The 21,147-nt window shown below is 47.0% G+C and overlaps 1 protein-coding gene across 3 annotated transcripts in view; it reads right to left on the bottom strand.

The window, feature by feature from the left end:
• Positions 1-20,943, bottom strand: part of TP63 (tumor protein p63) — an 85,197-nt gene extending 64,254 nt beyond the window's left edge. Inside the window, exon 1 of one of the 3 annotated variants that reach the window (XM_026855223.1) lies at positions 20,817-20,943. In XM_026855223.1, coding sequence (XP_026711024.1) covers positions 20,817-20,864 — 48 coding nt within the window. In that variant the 5' untranslated portion in view covers positions 20,865-20,943. Of the gene's footprint in view, positions 1-6,105; positions 6,282-20,816 lie in introns of those variants that run through there. The other 2 variants (XM_026855224.1, XM_026855225.1) reach the window with 2 other exon arrangements.
• Between the last annotated feature and the right edge of the window lie 204 nt (positions 20,944-21,147).

Raw genomic sequence — 21,147 nt, 5'->3', positions numbered from 1 at the left:
GACACCAAAAGTGACTTGACACTAATCCAGGCCAAGTGGCACAAAGAGTTTGAGCTCACTTCCCTGATGGAGAGGATGTAGTGGAGTGTTGCTGCTAGTATATGAGAAGCTCTTCTCCTTTCTGATGATTTATGCAACCTCACTTTAAAAGAGTTGCATTCATTTTATTGCCTACTCTGCACATTCTCAAGAGGCGTTGGAGGCAGTGCCAGAAAAATAACAGGGCTTAACAGTGTCTAGTGCAAATCCATCAGTGCAAGAGCTCCTTTCTGAAGCGTTTCCAGATTATTTTTTTTTTCCAGTGGGAACATTCTGTAAATAGAATTTAAAGTTTGCCTTGAGCCAGGCAACACCCGCTTTTATTCAGCCCTTCACGATAATGAAATAAGTAGTTTCTCCACTAGTTACAGTCAACATCTCCCAGAGGAAAAAAGCGCAAAGCACACAGTTTACACCCTCTCATATCCCACATCTACAGCTCTGTTGCAGATGCCATGTCCTCCTCATGGAAGCTTCTGTCTCACAGAAAACAGTAAATCCTTCAACTAGGCATAACTTGGCAGACGCAACCCAAAAGGTCACCACCAGATAGGTTGAGACACACAAGGCAGGCAAAGCTTCCTTCTGTTTCTCTAAGCTCAGGGACAGGGAGAAAAGCAATTTCACTTGACTTCAAACCATTACTTCATTATTATAATGTACAAAGTGAAAAGAAAAACAGATCCTGAGGAAGCTAGACAACAACTGGGCTTGTACTGGAAGAAATCAGAAAATTCAGGTGTTGGTAGATTGTGGAAGATTCAAGCCATCAGACTGGTAAAAATAACCAGTTAACAAAGCAGTTCCATTATTTGCCAAGGAATAATCCTGAACAGAAATGTATACGGATAACTTCATCCTGTCTCAACTGAGGCCAATTTACAGCAAACAAGAATTGCTCACGTGTTACAACCACGGGTTCAAGATATAAAACGTCCTCACTGCACTGCAACGGCAGTTGTCTTCCATCTCTCACAGTGAAAACCTTTGCATTCTAGAAAATACCTAGTATTAGTTTCTTGCCAAATGAAGCAAGCTAACAACTTGTCAGCAACTGATTAGTTCCCCTGTCCCTAGTTTCATACTGCTTATTAACCCTCATTTTGAGCATAAAAAATTGTAAAACCAAGATGCAGTTTCCAATCTGATGTCTAGTGTAATTGCATTACTGTGCAAACCACAAAACACGTCTGTTATTGAGCAGTAATGACACTACACACAGCCAAACTATCCTGATTTCTGCAGAAGTATTGCACGCCACTTCACTGAGAGGCTAAAGCTGTGCAGATGGACAGAACGTCATCAGGTTTCATTTCTGTCTATTAAAGGATACATACATTCTTTCCACCCCTATGCAGGTTACAATCGCTTTTTTCTGGACTATATCTACAGCCTCAGACTGCTGAGGTCCAGTCCCTCTATCTAACGCAAAGAGGATTTCTCCGGGTGACATTCCCAAATCACTGCTCAACATGAGGGTCACATTACCTCTACTATCAAGATAGATATCACCAGAATTTTTTTGGTACCTATTATGAAGCAACAGAAGACCATCCATGCATGCCAAACCTGCTCCGATAAGTGGTTGGACCCTTACTGGAAACACTCAACCCCTGCTCTTCCCTGTGTTTCTCCTCCAGAGTGGTCCAAACAAAAGATATGGGCATATCTAACCTGAGATAGAAAAGCCTAAGGTTATAAACATCTGCAACTGCACTGCAGTTATAAAACCTCTCAGAGGAAGAGGTATCTGGCTATACAGGACCTCTACAGCCTTGCAGAACAACCTTGCAGCCCAAGGATACGACACATGCCTCACAAGCCTGCACAGAAGATGTCACATGACAAAAACTTTAGTCGCTTAAGTGCAATTGCAGCAAAAAACAAACAACAGATACACAAGAAGTGTACCTGGAACTGCAGTTGGATGCCGCCAGGGAACACAACCCCCAATGCACTTCCCTAATTTCTTGCTCCTAATAAGAGACTGTGCCAAAACGTGTGGGGTATTGATGCTGTTTCAATAAACAGAGGCCACTGAAAGGCATGGCACTCATACCTGAACCCTGCACAGCTCAGGGAGAGGTTTCCTCACAGGTATCAGGAGCTGGTTGCCTACCTGGAGCCAGTAGAAGCCCAAGACATTATCACAAACAGGAGGAGGAAGGACCAGGAGAGAGGGTCAGGTTTAGCCAAAACCCTCCTTGAGAAACTCATTAAGCTTCACATAGCATCTATCCAGTGCTTTCATCTTGGGGTAGGACAAGATGTGGGGTGCAGGGGGTACTGCACAGATGAGCCTTTCTCCCTGGTACCTCCAGACTGGAGTTAAGGAGCAGGTGGGCTGCTCTCCTGGGCAGTGACCAGGCAACATCCCTCAGAGACCACTTCCTTTGCCCCGGGTTTGATCAAGGGCCGCAGGGATGGGACAGCAGGAGGGGAAGAGCCTTTGCTGAACACAGTCGGGGTGACCCCTGCCATGTGACAAAACCAGACACGGATAGCAACACCAGAGGGGCCATGGCTTTGTCCTCTTTGGTGGTTCACAGCCAAATCCAGGCTGACAGCAAGGATAATAAACCCCAGTCACACTTTCAGTACACACCAAGTTGATGCTCAAAAGTGAGCTACGGCTCAGTTCCCAGATTCCTTAACTTCAAAATAATGTTTGCTGAACCAGTGTCCCAGATAGATGCAAGAAATGTTCCTCTTACTGAGGAGGTCCAACTCCCTCAGGATATCCTTCCAGGCCACCCCAGAGACGCACATGTCTGCTCCTGCAAAGAGGAAAGACTCGCATCCAGAGCATTACACCTAACACACACATCTGAATTATTATTTAAAAAGATAAGAGGGAAAAATAAAACAAAATCAAAAAATACACCTTTCTGAACAGGCTATCCTAAGCCTCAAAGATATTTGCAGCAATCTGTATACAGTTTTTCTTCATTTCCAATGTGCAGGAATGCTGCCAAAAAGCCATAAAGTAGAGCACAAGATGTTTTAGTCTAAAACTAGTTTCCCTCACTCCCCTCCCAGAACTATGATAAAAATCTTAACAGAAAGACATTATTTAATTTGTCTCTCTCCCACAAAGAGCAGGAAGATCTTTGGGAAGGCTGAAGGATATAATCAGAAGTCATGGCACATATTTCTTATCAGTGTTTGAACAAGATGTGTTTATTCTTTTGGCAATGCTTTAATTTGATTTTAGCAAACACTCCAAACTCTGCATCATCATCTCAGCCAAACTGCAGAAGAATCCAGAGTCCCTAAAGGGAACCTCTATCACCCTCATCCTCCCCTCCCAGTACCCAGGAAACTTGGACAAGACTGGACAAACTTGCAGATACTCTCTTCACACCCAATTTTGTGCATGCTCCCCCACAAACATTTGTGCACAACACCTAAAATCCCAGATGTGGAGCTGAGGTAAGACGACACAATGAGATCCAAAGGGTTCCTGTTCATGAGCACCTCATCACCCCATTACAACCTCCCCAACGTCTCTCTCCTTTTCACATCTCCTACTCATAAACACACAGGAATGGATCTCCAGGGTCATCAAGTCCAGTGCTCTAGCAACAAAGAGATTAATCGTTCTTATAGTCAACCAAGATCAAATGCTAGGTTTGATTAAGCTGGAAAAGTGGTTGGGGCAGGTTCTACCTCCTGCCTTTCAGGGCTATGATTCACTTCAACACCCTTCTCCTTTCTCACAGATTTTCTCATCCAGATTTTGCCCATTTGAGAGGAACTCCTTCATCTCATCCTGGCATTCAGCACTGCTCTTGGGGGCATGAGTGCCGTAAGGCCATGGGCAATGGTGTGAGCTCACCGCCCTGGCCATGCAGCCCGATCCAAGGCTTACACAAGGGCCAGTTCCTAGGCTGTGGGGTGGAACTGGTGGGTGCTGAGGGCAGAGCTCAGCATATGCAAGCAGGTAGTGAGCATCCTGGGGCAGCTGGGCAAAGCACCTTGAAAAATGGGCTTGTGGGAGGGGAATCCCCACTCTCCATTTTAAGATTTGATTTCAATGGAAAAAAAAATACTTCCCCTAAAGTTCTTTTGTCTGTTTTTAAACCCAAACTATAGCCTATACCAAGTTTTTCATGAGTTGGTATGGCCACTTTCTGCCCAATCCAGCAATAGCTCTAAAATCTGAACTTTAGCAAGCATCAGTTACAACAAATTGCTACTTCTATTTCCACATCGAGAACTTTTTTTTTTTAATTTTTTTTTTTATTTTTAAAGGAAACCATGCCAAAGCCTACATCTTCTTTTCAAGCTTAAGATGGGAGAAGTTCATCATCAATATATTTTAATTGAGCATTAACAAGTCTCCCTCTCTTTTGAGAGAAGTCATTAGAATGACTGCTCTTCCTCAGAAATAAAACCAAGTCAATGCTAATCAGGTTTTCCTTCTCCAGCATATGCTTTGCTAGATGAACAGAACTGGTGCACCATGTTCAAATCCAAGAAGGGGAAAGGAGGGGGGAGTGGAAATCAGAGCTAAAGTCTTTTAAAAAACCTCCCCTGACAGCAACAGTGATGAACGGCATTTAAGCGGAGCGAGAGCACTCCTGAGCACATCGCTTCTGACAGATGAGCCCAGCAAGTCAACCATAGGGACTCCATAGCCCCAGTGCTGCTATTCAACAAAAGTAGATCAGATAGCAGCAGACAAATAATGCCAAACAAACTCCGAGAAGTGCTCTCTCCACATTTAAGAGTTTATAATTAACCTAGGAAAAAAAAAGTCACCAATTTGGGTCTTCCGCACAGCAGCAGCAGCTAGGAACCACACGCATGCAGGGCATTTGCACTCCCTGCAGAAGGGGAGACGGAAAACACACGGGTTTCAGTTTACCCCTGCCCTCCTCGAGTCGCCAACCTGCCACCCCAGGCGTGCAAGCCCCAAGTGTAGTTTTAACAGGTTTTCCTCGCCAGCTCTCGTATCTAGCTCCTCCGTCGGCCTTGCAATTCCTATTTTGTTTTCTTTTCCAAGTGGCTGAGCTTCTGTCTGCCTCAGGTCTCATACCCTGTGCCCTCCACTTGAAGCATTTTCACCAGGAATACACACACGTGCACACACTCACACACACACACACACACACACACACACACACAGAGGAGCTTTGGCTGCATTGCCATTCTGACGAGTGTCAACACAGCTGCTGTCTCCACTGGAATGTAAACCAATATTGTTGTTAGATCTCCCTCAACCCCAGGTAACTTCCTCAAAGATTTGCACAGCATGCGGCAATTCTCTCCACTGCCACCTTACAAAGCATCGACCCAGTTGGTTAAAAACAATTAAATACATTTAAAAAAAAAATAAAATCAAAGCTGTATCTGAAGTTTGCGTTCCACTCGCGCCCATGCGGTACAAAAGGCTGTAGAAAGCAAAATGCATCCATTGTACACACATTCATCCCAATATGTTTAGACAAACACCCTGTATAAAATATCTTGCTGATGCTGCAAGTCAGGAGACAAGGTATTAACAGCACTGAGTAAAAAAAAAAGAAAAGAGTTATTGGTGTGGACGTTAATGCAACATCTGCAGAAGAGAAACTTTGTTTGCATATTATTTTACTTAAAAAGGTAACCTAAGAAGGGATTTATAATGCGTTTTTGGTTATTTCCTACATACCATCCACTTTTAACAACAAGCAGCAATTTCGGCAATAAAGGACTAGTAAATGAGTTGTAATTCAGTCAGAGAGACTGTTCAGACTGCTACAGGAACGCAACCTGTAACATGTGTTGCCCACTGTAAGCGACTGCCTTGCCTTGCTTCTCCAATGAAAGAAAATTATGTTTGACTGATCGAGGTTCCCCCAAAAAAATTTGCTGTCCCAAATGCAAAGACTCAAAAGTTTGCTCTCATTCAGATATTTAGCCCAATAAACTCTGGCTCCCATTGTAAAGTGCAAAAAGTTTCAAAAAAACAAGTGTATATTCCACACCTAACCTCAGGACTACAGGGATGAAGAAATCACATGCATTCACTAAAAATAAAAACACATTCAAGATATCGTAGCTCAAACCTAGTATCCTTACCTCGCTATACTGGGACTGGGCATTGTTTTCCAGGTACAACATGTTAGCAGTCAAATTGATCAATGCTGCTGTTCTTTCTTCTGGCTCCAGGATTTTGACAAACACCTCCCACCCCCTAGAAGACCCTAAAAATATGTGATGCTACTTGAAAGATAACAGGACTCGGAGTGTGCCTCTCTGCATAATTGAAGTTTCCCTTATATACCTAACTATAGGCAAGGAGGAGGAGGTGGGGCTCTCCTGCCTTACCTGTCCAATCTGTCAAAGTGCCACCTGGAGTCCTCCACTCCAATGGAGAGAGGCCTCTCCCAGCTCATTAAGTAGTTAGAATTCCTTATCACCAATCTCTAAAAAGCAAAGGGAAGAGGAGAAAATAACAAAAAAAAAAAAAAAGGAAAAAAAGAAAAAGAGAGAAAAGAAAGGAAACTATAACTTTCCCCCGTCACTTTTCTACAAGTTTGGGAACTCAAAAGACAGTCACAGAGTTGCTCCAAATAAGCTGCTCCAAGAAACTTCTATTTATTTATTTTCTGAGAAGACTCCAGTTTGTTGGTTTTGGTGTTTTTTTGGTTTGGTGTTTTGTTTTTTTTTTTTTTAGGCACAGGCTTTGCTGCTACCAAAGCTCAAAATGTTTGGGAAGGGATCGAGATGCAACACTCGAGACCAGTGGTGCAGTAACACAGCTGAGCTTCTGGCTGCTGCAGCGCAAGTTTGGGATGAAACCCACAAGAAGCTTTCCGAGAAGCAGTCATTATTTCACACACCATAATCCAGCTACATTCTCTGTTACCTGCGTGTTCTAAGCTATACTCATAACCAACAGGTCCTATATTTGCAGGACATCACTCCAGCTATATTTTTTTCCCCCCTCTTTTGCAATTGCTCCTAACTCATGCCTTAAAAAAAAAAACAAAAACAACCTTGCTTAAAACAGGTAATGTTAAAAAAAACCAAAAAAAACCCAAAAAAAACCAACCACCAACAAACCAAACTCGTCCAAAGGGACTCGTGATTTTGAATTAATATATGGGAGAAGTTGTTGGGAATTACTCAGTAAAAACCACCTGGACGCTGTGCCCACGGCAAACTAAAAATTTTGAAGAGAAAGACAGGTAAAGCACTTAGCCGAGCCTCGGTCTGTGGGAGAACAGAGAGCGCAGGCAGGCAGATCAGAACAGCCTCCCTGTGATTTTACTTTGAGCGAGAAGCCAAAAAAAAAACCCAACAAAACCCAAAACCCCTGTCCTGTCCCTGTGCCCTGAAAGGAGACGCCCGGCGCGAGGTCCGGTCTGCGCTGCGGCCGCACCAGCCGCCCTCCCGGAGCCGGGGTGCCGCATCCCAAGCTGCCCCACACGCCTGGCAGAAGGAAGGGGACCCCCGCCAACCCGCCGGGATGCACGGCAAGAACAAAAGCCGGGTGGCTGTGCCTGCTCCCGACGAGCGGGGTAAGCGCCGTGGAGCAAGGGGAAAGGGAGCACCTTTTTAAAGGGGTAGGAGGGGGAAGAGAGGAAACCGAACATCCAGAGCTGACGCGGCCGCCTGCCCTCCCAGCCTAATGACAGCGCTTCAGACTTTTATCTGAGGACCTGTCGTCAAACAGACCGGTGCCTAACTGCCAAGTACCCCCCCGCATGGCGAGCTCTGGCAGCCAACGCCAAACCTCCTGCTGCAGGCGGCGAGTGACCGGCCCGCAGCGCTGGAGGGGGGAGAGGGGTCCGCACCAGGGCTGAAGCCCGCCCGTGGCCTCAATATTCCTGTGCAGCCTCGGCCCAGGAGCCGCTGGTGCTCCCCGCCGTGCCGACTCCCTTGCCTTTGGGCACCATTTAACCCCAGCGGCTCCGGGCGCACGGGGAGAGGGCCCCGGGCGCACGGGGAGAGGGCAGCACGCAGGCTGTGCCGCTCAGGGTGCGAACGGCTCTCCGGCCGAACGGCAGCAGAAGGAACCACCACCAACTCCTACCAACCCATGAACTGAAGGACACCAACCTCGCACCGGCCTCTCTCCTGGCTAGGGGCAGGCAGCACATCCATAGGACTGCCACTAATAAAATGGGGCAAAACCACCTTCAGGCAGGAACCAACACAGGAGCAAACACAGAGCAGAGGATTACAGTGCCCTCCCTACCCTGCAACAGCTCGCTGCCACAAGAAGCGGGGTTAGATGTCTCATCTAGCTCTAACCCTACGAGCACAGCTCAGCAGAGGACTGCTGGGCACAAAAGCAAACGGCTGCAGGCGTTTCCAGTGCACCTTCCTGACTTCTCACTGAGCACGATGCAAGGAGGTGCTTCCAGTAACGGGCTGCAGAGAAGAGCAGAGTCCTCCCCAGGCAAGGGAGAGGAGCCCTACCTACCATCAACAGCAACATCCCAGCTCGGGCTGGGGCCACACACACCTCCAGCACTCCTGAACTACCAGCAAGAGTCTCCTGAGCGCACAGCAGTTTTCCTACGTCACAGGAACAACTCAACAGACCACTACCACAGCCCCTTCCTCTCCATCTTCCCCGGCAGCACCTAACACCAGGGGCTATGCCTGGTGCGCTTACCTGATCTCACCTGAGATGGGTACAAGCCAAAAAGCCACACAAGCACTAATCTGAAGATGCAGGCAAGGTCTGCAGGGAGCAGCCACAGCACCGTTAGCCAAACGGGTCACTTCGCAACACCACTGCAAAGCTTGCATGGAGCTGGACATCAAGCTAGAAGTCACCTGTGGATTTTCTATTGACTAGTAGTGAGGAGAAGTAATGCTCAGATGATCATTTTTCCCCCTAAATACTGTCAAATTTTTGATACTGGCCCATTAGTTCAAAACCTACAGAGGGGAAGGAAAGAGGGGAAGGTATATACAAACATAGGTCTCCCAACCTCAGCAAGTCATTGCAAAAATCTCTTGTACTAGCTGTGCTGTGAAACTCAGAAGATCCTCCTTTTCCAAGTCATTAATGCAGCACTGTTGTGTTACGTATGTGCTATCTTCTGTCCCACAGGTGGCTGGAGGTGGTTGTGGGTGAAGCAACACCCAGATGCACTACACAGAGATACGTGGAAGTTTATCCAAAGAGATCTGCATGTCAAACATGAGAAGAAGTGCATATAGCATGAATAAATTGACAAGTCAGCACAAATCCCTGCCCTCTATATGCACAGCCCCGACCTGGCTCAGTGTTTCAGAGGCATTAGCCTGTGCGGTCACCTTGAAGTGGATGCTGGACAAGTGGCTTTTTGAAAATCAGTCATGCACAAGTGACACAAAGGAGGCCACCACCACCCTGACAGGGGGTAACAGAGCATGCACCAGACACTGTGCCCACCAGCGCTGCTGCAGCCTGGGCACAAGTGTATCCCTCTCATCATGTGCACCCTGTCCCATGGGCTGGTGTCATGTCTTGAATACTCATACCAGCACCCATGGCGCAAGAGAAGAGGTAAAGGCTTGATCACTCGCCTTTCTACCGGAGCATGAGAAAGAAAATTTCCTGAAGTCTTATTTGATTCACTCTTTTCGCAAATAAAAAAAATTTCACATAGATGAGTCTCCAATAACCTAATAGCAGTGAGGCAGCATCTCTTAGAGGCTCTCAGAAGGAAACTTGACTCCCTGAAATAGTGTATGCTTAAATGGCTGAGTCACAAAACCGAAGGAACACCCCCACCTCCTCAAACTGCACACTCACTTCTCGGCAATGGGATGGTGATAATCACCATTTATCTAAGCCTTCTGGACAGGTCTCCAAGGGAGACACCAACATCAGTCCTGTTGCAACTGTAATGGTCGAAGTCACAGCAAGACAATCCTTGTAGACAGAGATTAGACCTTATTATACCAATTAGCCTAGTCAGAAAAAGCAAACAGATTCAGGCAAAGGCCCTCCTTTTCACATGTTAAAAAGAATTACTTCATACTGAGGCCAGTGAACAAGGTTTAACTCTATTCTTCTAGTCCAACAAGCTCTCCCCCACCCTGAACAGGAAAAGAACAAACTAGAAATTAAAGAAATCAACCCAAAGCATCAGGAGTTGTGTAAAGCCTTCACACTTTGGACTCTCAGTTGGATTGAACTTTAAAAAGCCCAAAGCAGCTCAGCCTCAGGAAAGGAAATCTCTTTAAAGCAATTTACCTCCAATACTGTAGGAAACTAAAATATAATAATTGCTAGTTAGATTTGAAAGTTTCAGCTGCAAACCTCCTGGGTCTGACTCAGATATTCTAGAAAGCTTCTGCAACACTTTGTGGCTCCTGCTGGTACACTGAAGAACAAAATAATATACAAACAAGACCCCTAAGTTTCCAAAACTAGGCATCAGCCAAGTCAAACTGCTGATTCAGGTTCTCTGTTTGAATGCACTTTCACTGTGATGTTATATAGTTCAGTTCATCCCAGCCTCTTTCACCAGTACCACTCATAATAACCCTTCCTGGACACAAAGTGCGTGCACTAAATGGCAACGATTAAAAATGTCTTTGCCGCAATTGTAGTGTTAATTGGAGATTGTGTAATTTCTTGCAGAAGGGGGGTGTGTGTGCACACACACCTGCCCGCGTGCTAGGTGGTTGATGCAGAATTTCCTGCAGATCAAAGAAAGAAAATCTGCTCAGACCTCTTCACTCTTATAAAAATAGCATCTGGATCAACCGCGTCACCACGGACTGTGACATTCACTCAGCTCAGAAATGTTTACAAATTAGGACTGAGATAACAGAAGGAGGAGGGAAAAAATAGAACGTGGGGTTTGGGTTTTGGGTTGGGGTTTTTTTTGTTACATCTGAGTAACTGCTGAATGCTCAAAAGGCAAATCTCTGCCAATTGGCTTTGGGAGTCTTTCCAGTGAAAACTTTACAGGGACAGACGTGATAGACTTGCAATAGCAGGCAGCCAAATTAAAGAACAAAAAGAAAATACTTTCAAAAATGTAAAAGTCACCTTCCCTTCTTGAAAACTCATGCAGAGCTGGTCTTCATTGCTCAAACCACAAGGAAGAAGAGAAAAAGAACCTAGAACCCAGCACATACTGAAATAAGGACTTTTCCCATTAAAAAAAAAAAGAGAGAGAGAGAGAGAGAGAGAAAAATACCATCTATGGCAAGACAAAACAAAACAAACCAACAACAAAGACAAGAGAGCTACAGTTGAAAGGCAGCATCCTGCCCGCTGCTGACTGGATACAGCCCTGTGTACATGCAGGCACGCTGCGCCAGGGCGCTGCAGGGGAGGTGCAGCTCACCACACGCAGGAGAGGGACAGGCACCCCCGGCTCTCACAGGACTAAAGGCTCTGCTGCGCCCACCAGCAAAAACATCGATGCCTTCCTGGCTTCTCCACCACTGACCCAAGGACAGACAGGTCTGATGCCCAGAACTTCCTATGGAAAGCGCTCAAGTGTATGAACCTTTAACCTAGAAACATGCCCTGGCTGCAAGTGCTTCATACTGAGGATCAATTCCTTCTTGCAAGGATTCCAAATTGCATTTACTTTCCCATTTTACAAGTGTGGGGTAAAGAGACAGCCTCGCCGAGGGCCGGAGGCGAGCCCAGCTCCTGGCTCTGCCCGCAGCACAGGTCGGCTACTCCTTCCCCCAAGGAGCATGCCCTCCCCCTGTCACAACAGCCTGCCCTCCGACCCTGGGTAAACATCTGCGCACGCTGCTTATTTGAGCTCCTCTAGCCTCCTTATCTCCCCCAGAACACCCCCAGGGCTAATTAGAGAGTTAATGGCATCATGTCAAAAGATAACGCTATGTGGGGGGAGCAGGGAGAAGGAAGGTGGAAAGGAGTTGTGAAACAAAACCAGTTCCCTTCACAACTGCTGTGCAATATTGGTTTAGGAAGGGCGCACGCAGCCCCCAGGGACTCTGCCCTCCAGCTGCCAAGCTCTATTTAATGAGAGCAAGACACTCCTCTGGAGAGATTCAGCTCTCCAGCCAAGATGATGCAAAGTCCCCATGCTTTCCCTACCGTCTGCACAACCAAAACCCCTCCAACCCCACCAAGAGAGGTTGTTCCTACCAAAACGCCAGCAGGGACTCACTTCCCACAGCTGGTGTACAGTGCAGGATGGGCATCGAGCATACAGAGGAACTATCAGAAAGTATTGTCCATTTATTCCTGGTGCTCCTTTTATCTAAGTTTTCCACTACTTTTTGTACCCTAGTGACTCTCTTTAAAGAGCAGTTGCTTTCACTAAAAATGCTTAGAGATAAAAGGAAACAATTGTCTAGACACAGAGATCTTTGCAAGGCAGCTGATAAGCCTGCAAACCCTCTGGCCAGCAGACACTTTTGCACTGATGAGTGCAAAACCATGGGTCAGCAGATGCTCGTGTACGTAGACACAACCAGAGGACTTTGGGTGTTCAAGGCTCTGCTATCAGCAGCTCTTTTGTCACAGAGTAACAACTCTCAACATTCAAGCTGCACTTCTGCCTGATGAAGATCTTTGGATGCTCAGCACATCGTGCTTGTCCCTCCCTCCATTTTCATGAAATATTTTGCAAAAGTAAGAGAGAGGAAATTACAGCAGAAAGTTGAGGAGAATTGCTCCTGAGCAGCACCAACAGCCCCATCCCTCCTGCTGGAGGAGGGACAGGGTCATGGCACAAACCTGCATCCCAGCACGAGACAGAGTGTTCTGGCCAGGGAAGGGAAAAGCAGGAGATAGCAACAGATTAAAGAGTCTTTGTTTTTAATTACGAGAGGAGCAACTGTTGACAGACCAGTGTTGTTCTTGCACAAGCAGCTGAGGGGAAAGTGTTGCTCTTTCTTTATCTTGTATAAACTACAGATTGCTCTCAGGAAGCACATAACTGTTCATAAATGCACAATCACAGTAGCTCTTTAGAGACAGCCTCTACTAGACTGCCAACTCTCTCCCACCCAAGCCCTTGTGCAATAATTCAATAATAAAAAACAGTTATCGGTTTTCAATAATTCAAAACAGTCCCCCAGACCTCTGGTTAAACCCTGACCCTGCAACTGATGGCCATTCACGCTTTTGAGCACATCACCACTACCCTATATTGCCCTTGTGTGTTGGGCCACAACATACATCCCGAGGCAGTCAGGGAGACTGTCTGTTCCTTTTTTCCCATGCAGAAATGTTGTATTTTGCAGTGCCGGTCTTTACCCAGATGCCCTCTGCCTGCTCTCCCATGCCACATCCACCACCAGTACGGCAACAGTCATAGGAATCACAGGGTTCACGTATTTGGCCAGAGATCTTCCCCAGAAGATTGATTGTTTTAGTTTCTGACTTAATGTTAATCCAGTCTGGACATCACCATGAGGTTCACCATAGCCATCCATACCCTCAAAGAGAAAGAAGGGTGCTTCAGGGTACCCTTTCCTTCTGTTTAAGCAGGCTGGAGATAAAAATCCATGCTTTTAGAGTGACAGTTACATTCGTTACTGAAAACTCCTTTGATCTTTCATTAATCTCTGCAAATTCAGATGCTGATTAGCAAAGACTTCATTCAGCAGTGAGAGAACTAACTCAGGCCACAAACCACTCCTTAATCTACGCTTCAGAGAGACTGATTTAATTTTCTGTGACTGCCTGACAATTCACTCCCTCATTAATTTCAATGCTATCAAATCAGCGACAGTGAGGTGGAAAGCAGATGGTAGAGACATTCAGAGAAAAGAAAACCTAGTCCAAAAGTCTCTTTGTGAAATATTGGAGGAAAAAAAAAAATAGTAATTAACAGCACTGTGGGCAGGATCTGCAGAACCACAAAGCAACACGTACAGTGAGACTTTGGATGCATAGGACTTTCTTCAAAGCAAGAATCCCAATTAATGCAAGAGAGAACTTTAAAAACAAAAGCTACACCCCACAACTCGCTGCAGCACAAACACTTTGGCTGTGTTAGAAAAAGGAAGGGGAGTGGGGTGCTCCCAGGGCTATGCTCCAGGTTTGTCTTAGCCTGAAAGGAGCATCCTGTGAGCCCGGCCACCCCTTCCCAGGCATGGTCAGCACTGCAGCTTGCCATAGCCCCATGAGGTGCTCTGCATCCATCTCACCCCACAAAGCGGGTACCATAAGTCTCCGGCAAAGTTTTCATTTGACAGGATGTGGACAGCTCAATTCATCACCATAGTTCCAGCTAATAAGAGAAAAAGGCCTTATTTCCCTTATTTCAGCAATTTTTTTTTGTTAAAAAAAAACCAAAACAATGAAACCAAAACCCAAACAAAGTCCAGAGGAAGGTGAAGTTTGGAGATGGCCACTCCACTTCTGCTGGTATTCAAGCTGTGCTTCACGCCTTGCTGAAACACCAGCTGCCCAGGGAGTTTACCACTTATGGGCTCTAACCCAGTCAGAGCGCTCCCAACAAATACGTGAATTATGGGGGGGGGGGGAATCCTATCAACTAGAGAGAAACATATAGTGAAGTTCCCATCAAGACAGCATAAACCCTAAACTTGCTCTGGAGGCAGAAGTGCCAATGATCTGTTGCTCCAAGATCAAGATGCCTTTTAATTAAGTATTTGTGCAGAACTTTTAAAAATGTAAAATAAGCAGTAACGCATTATTGCTCCATACTTAAGCACAGAGCACGTGCGGCACCATGGAAACCTTTGGAGGCAGGCCTAGCTGCTTGGGGAAGATGTTTTCTGAAGCACTGCTTCTTTTGTTCAGAGGTATTTGCATGTAGGCAGATGACAGGACTCACAATTGCAACACTCTTCCACCTCAAGTGCTTATAGCAATACAAGCCGGGGAGTCAAAGCCAGCCCTCCAGAGGAGCCAGGCCAGAACGAATGCGAAACACCCCATCTCACACATGGCTCTTTTCCAGTAGGTTTGTGCTTGTCAGCTTAAAATTAGTTTATTCCTTCCCAAGATAAATGTAAAGCAAGATACTGAAAAAGGGCAGAAATATTTAAAGGAACTTTAGATACACTTCCCAAATGATCCATAACACAGCAGTCAGATCACTCACTGTTTTTTTTCAATACCATTGAGAATTCAGGGAATTGGCATTAAAAATAAAACACTTGGTATAACGATATTCATCAACTGGCTGAATTCCTACAAAAAGAAATGCAGCCAGCCCCGGTCTGAAGCCAAAACCAGGGCAAAGCAGCACAGAAGAGACAGCTATTGAAAAATTATTTTAAAGAAATATGTCTTTAGAGCCCTGCTACACACAGAATAAGAGAAATCTTCAGGCTTCAGCCAAACTGAACTTACAAATGTATTTGCTACTTGCATCCTTTATCTGAAAGAACTGACCATTTCTGGATTTGGATCTGCAATCCTAAATGTCACGATTAGACCATTTGGAGGGACCTACACCGCAGAAGATTAAACATTCAGCAGGATTACAAAGCCAAGCCTAAATTAGGAGACCTTATGAGTTCAACTGCAAACAAGAGAGGTGCTGGAGGGAAACTTCCAGCAGAATAATGCATTTGCTCATTATGGAAATGCCTCTGCATAATCTCAACTTTCTTTGCACAGCTATGGAACGAACAAATACCCACAAAGAAGAGAAACTTGGCAAGCCTCAAACTCTCTCAAGCACAAACCAGACAGTAATAAAAGCTTTGATCATATCCCTGTGCTGAGCAAAGTCCTTCCTTCCTTCCTTTCCATGGTCAATCCGGGAATACTTGGGCATGGAAACAGATGGCCACACAACCCACTCTGCTGCATCTACTTATCAAATCAGCCTTATCCTCCAGGTGCAAAACCATTTCCCAACAAAATGCAGGGCTGTGGCACCTGTCAGAGCCCTGGGAAGCACAAACCACGCGTTTTTCAGCCCCTGCACTGATATTCTTCCTGCACCGCTCAGCCACACCATACATGCCATGCCAGCTCCCTGCCCTGCTGTCAGTGCGCAGGGATGCCCTTCCTGTCCTGCATTCCCACCACCCCATAACCAGTTTCCAACTGCTGCCTCAGCCGTTACCTCAGTCATACCAGACAGGATGCAAGGCACCCTTCTGTACAGTGGGTAGCTCTGCAAGGGCCTCAGCCCCACTCCTCTCCAGCTCACCAGATTACAGCATGGAAAGCTATCCTGTACAAGGTGGCTGGGGTGGGGGTGGCTCTTCCATGAGCCTACAGCAGGTTAAGCCCGGAAAAAGTTTCTTGTTTACATTGGGAAGCATCAAATACCAACTCTGAGATGTGTCACTGGTGTGAGGGCTGAGTCCAAGAGCCTTGATGCCTCCATGGGCTGCATTGAGTCTCTCCTACAGCCTAGTTTTATCTCCACCTCTGTGCATAAAGGAGAACAGCGAAGTTAGAGCTGAAGCCTTTGCTTTTAAAACTATGAAACACATGTTGCACCTCCAAGATTTCTGTAGCCACCAGGCTTGGGACACCCACAGCCCATGAAGCTGAGGACCCACACCCAAAAGGACACAGCCCTGTCTGAAGCACCCGCACCACCATCCCCAGGGCAAAACCCACCCCTCAGGGAGCTCAGCAGTGCCTAACCAAGCCACACAGAGCAAATCCTCATGATGATGTACAGAAGATGAGGAATGACAAAATAAAAACAAATAAAAAGGCAAGGAATTCTCTCTCCCTTTTGTGGGGAGGGACAGATCCAGGTTAAGAAAACTCTGACCACCTCGACTGTCTGGGGAAAAGGCATTCCACTGAACTGGTTCGGCAAGGAGCTGCGGGAGGACGGCTTGCTCAGGGGCATGAAAGGAAGGTATGTACAGGGGGAGGGGGACGAGCTGCTCCATCACTGGGGACAGCACTCCTGCTCCTACTAGCAAGGTCCCCGGCGCCCCAGACACGCTGCTGGGACGGTGACAGAAGACTTCCAGACCCTGCAAGCCCCTCAAATAACACTTTCATCATGATGCTGCCTGCTGAAGTCTTCAGCCCAAAGCAGCTATGTTTGGGTCCAGACTAGCATCTCTTAGCATCAGTGAGCAGTTTAAAGGACTTCTGAGGGATGGTAAAGGAAGGCAATTTTGCACCTGGTATGGCAGGCTGACAGCATGCTGTGAGGGCTCCAGGGCAATGCAGGGGTTATTGCACCGCCACATTCATTCCTAGAGAGAGGTCTCCAGACCCCTCCTCCCTGTAGCTCCAGGATATTTAGTTAGTCAGAAAAAAAAAAAAAAAATCCTTTAACATTACCTGGTTTCTAGCACTGCAGGATACATCAAGACCAGTGTTCCTCTTGAAGGGAGCTGACCACCAGGCCACCACAGACTCCCCAAGGCGCTGGCTACATCCTTGGTCAGGAAAGAGGCTGGGGACCACCTTCGGTGGTGGGCCTAACGAATGGTGGGACACGCATTCAACTTGCCTTCCTGCACATTCGCAGCTCCTTCCCACGCCAGGGCCATGGCAGAGACTAAATGTTCTCTGCACGCACAGGGACCACCAGCCCCTCACTCTGGCTATGCAGAAAGGAAGATCTCCGCTGGGATTTCCCAGCCTGCTTGTGGTTAACACCATGGGAGAGGAAGGGGCACAGCCGGCAGCCTCGCAGATGAGCTACCCGAGACATTGTGAAAGATCTGGTCACAAGGCACACTGCTGGGGAACGCGCTGACTGCCTAATGTTACACAGACCCACAAACCCTCTTCCTGCCCCCGCCAGCTCTTTTCATCCCAAGGTAGTGCCAGTCACCAGTTTCTCTTACCCCTTCTTATATGGGACACAGGAAGAGTATTTCTTCTTTAAAAACAAGAGTGAGAACTGTCAGGTTTTGGCTCAGCAAGAGACAGAGCTGTAGCTGAGACAAGAGAGGTTTCTTTGTCACCCAGCCTTCTTCTCCAGCTCTCTCCCCAGACCGTTGCATTTTCAAGGCAATTAACATAACTGATGGATGTTCAGCAGGGCAGGACTTCTGCTCATTTTCCAGCCCACTGGTGGGAGAGTTTCTTCAGGCACTGCTCTGAACACTGTCGCTCTTACCCCACTGGCAGCTCTGTTGTGAACAAGCAACCGTACCCCCAAAATAATTAAATAATTTAAAAATCACAGGTCCCACCACCACAACTCTTGGGATCAAGGATGGACATCTTTTAAAGCCGGGAATTCTGTTTTTCAGCCATATGTTTCAAGAAGTCGCAGACCTTATTTTAGAGGTTGATTGGGATTGCCTTACAGTCCAGGTCAGGACAATAGCTTTAAATAAACCACTTGCAATTGCTTTGCACCTATTTAACTCTCACATGGTGGTGCATTTTGGAGAAAAGCTAGCCTTGCCCTTTTCCTCAGACAAATCTAATAATAAAAAGCACTCTGCCTTGATCTCATTGTTCATCTTCCAGGGCCCCTCTGTTTCTGCTGCATTCCTTTGTGTTTATCTGCCCTCTTCAACTCTTTGCTGCGATCAGCTGCGTGCAGCACCTTGTGTCTAGAAGTGACATGGCTGAGGTTACAGGAGAGACAGGTGCAAGGGGAGCTCTTGCCCCGAAGGTACCAAAAGGAAAAGAGAAGCTGGAGGGGAAGAGGGTTGTAAAGTATTTCAGATTAAAGCCGACAAACAGCAAACACCTTGCCCCAGGCTACACATTCTCTGCCAATGCAAGTTGCAGCGGCTGGGAGCCCCAGAAACAGCAAAGCAAACACCGACTTCTCTGCAAGGGGGAGTTGTCACCTGTCAGGGATGTTTGCAAATTTATAGGGAGGTGGTGGTGGTAAGGGGAGTAAAAAGTGCTTTCCTCGTTTTAAAAGACAGGCTGTTTGCACAGGTTTGCGATGCATATTTTGCTTTGTAAAGGCTTTTGTCCAGCATTCAACTGAGCGAAGGTCCTGTCTTCCACTGAAGACAAACTGGAACATTTATTAATGTACATACATGAATGTACTCTGAGCCGCTGCCTTACAGTAAGGGCGAGGATGGGATGGAATTTCCCTGCTCCCCCTTCAGTTTGCCATGTCGGGGAGAAACACTTCTTTAAGAAGTCACTGTGCAGCTCAGCTTCCCCAGAAATGCCTCCTGCAAGGCTGGGATCAAATCCATTCACAAGCAAGAGGTAACTTCATAGCAGAAGCTGCCAGCCCTCCTCTCCTAGCCCCAGCGCTCACTTCGGCAGTGCTCAGAGAGGACAAGAGGCAGGGATTTTCCATTCATGTTTCGCTGAACCACAGACAGGAGAGGGAGATTGAAAAGGGATTCGAGTAAGCCTGTCAGCTACCACAGTGCTCTGTGGCCAGCCCAGAGGAACTGGGGATGGGGAAGCTTTGCTACCACTCAGTGCAGCAAGTCCAGGTTTGAGCATGGAAGGAGCAAAGTTTCTGCCAACAACTTTTGAACTGTTCGGGACTGGTTTTTAAAACGACATAATTCAAACGGAACATTACCACCCACTTGGACAATTAGGAACCCTTCTATACATGGAGAATCTTTTGGACTAGCTACTGAAGAGACATCATGCGGATTTGGTAAAAGCCGCGATCCAGATGCTGGTCGAAGGCTTTCACACCACCCCTCTGTGCCCAGCATGAATGCAGAATCAAAAGATAACCAGACTTCATGGCAGTCACCTCTCCTGGTGCACTTGGTTTAGCTTCACCACATTAGCTGAGCATGTACCCAACTTCAAAGTGTCCTTTTTAACCTTTGCAATCTTGAAAGAGAACACCACCACAGTCTCCCCAGTGGTCACACGAGAGCAGCTGTAACAGGTCAAACCCTCTGTCACTGGGGACTGCAGTCAGTGGGACCTGGGAGCTCTTTCCTTGCAGACGTGATCTGCCAAGTTACCAACGCTGCCAGGATGCAGACCACCAACACGCCATCATCGGGCAGATTAAAAATGGTGGTTGATTAGCCAGGGAATTAATTGACAGTTTCTCAGGATGGAAACACAGAAGAACAAGAAAAATTACAGACACTAACACAAATTTCAAATCACACGTGATTTTTACCCAGAAGTATACAAAACCCAGGGGACGAACAGAAACGGGACACAAACAGCTCAAACTTCTGATATACCTCCCGCTCCAGCCTGCAAGAATAGCACCCGGCTTCTTCACCAGAGCTATTGCTAAGAGCTGGTCAGTTTGTGCCAAAGGCAATGAACCAGCAACCACCAGTGTCTCATCTGCATTCCAGTCTTGAGCCATACTGGTGAGACACCCACGGCCAAGACTTGTTACAAGCACCTCCAGCTTTGTCTGTGTGGAGACACAGGAGCAAAAAAAACCCAACCACAGCCTGAACCCAAGTTTTCATTCATATCTGACCTTCAAGAGAATAAAAACCAGCGAAGAACCCTTGCCCTCGGTCAGCAAAATTGCAACTGTGCCCTGAATACCAACTACTTTAATCCTGAGGCCACATAAACTAGCTCTAAGCAGGCAGAGAGCAGGGACAGTTAAGCAGCGAAGCAAGTGTGAGACTCCTCAGGTCTTCTGCCTGTTTAGCTGCCTCATCCCTCTCTCCCGCCATTCCTGCGGCAGGCTTGTTCCCCCTCACATCCCCGGGGAGGCACAGTGGAGCGATGCCTTTCCACGGGTCACACACCGTCCAGTTCAGCCCCACGTACAGAACCGCTGTTCACCTCCACCAGAGCTGGTCGGCAGAGTCATGCTCTCGACCAGCTTCTGTGGGGGGGACACAGCAGGGAACGCAAGAAGAAACTTCCTTGGGCAGAGGCAGCAGCCACAGCTCCTCCACCAAGAGGGGGAAGATGGCCCCGAGGCAATGCAGCAAGAGTAGCTACTGCAGAAACTCCCCATTTGTCCCCAGATGTGAAGGAAGTTCCCACTACTCACCCACATCGGGTCATTCAGCTCTGTGTCCTGCACTCGGACGCAGTCCATGCTAATCTCTATTTTGTTTGTCGGGCCATTTTCAGAAGGGCCATCGATGAAGTTTAAATCGATCGGCTGAACTGAGCATATTGGCCTGAAAAGAACAGAGTAATGCAGTTAAAATTGGCTAAATTCTGCTCCCCCCCAGCCACACGTTAGGGTGTCACCCAGGACTTGGGCATGATCACAAACTGGTCTCAGGACAAAGTAAGTAATTACTAATGAACAACTACCTCATCACCTGCTATGCTAACAGCAGCCCCTGGACAGGACAGGGCCTGGAGGGACATTT

This window comes from Athene cunicularia, assembly GCF_003259725.1.
Source record: "Athene cunicularia isolate RWA chromosome 9 unlocalized genomic scaffold, athCun1 chr9_part1, whole genome shotgun sequence".
NCBI classification, from domain to species: Eukaryota; Metazoa; Chordata; class Aves; order Strigiformes; family Strigidae; genus Athene; species Athene cunicularia.
This window is presented reverse-complemented; position numbering and strand designations above follow the sequence as displayed.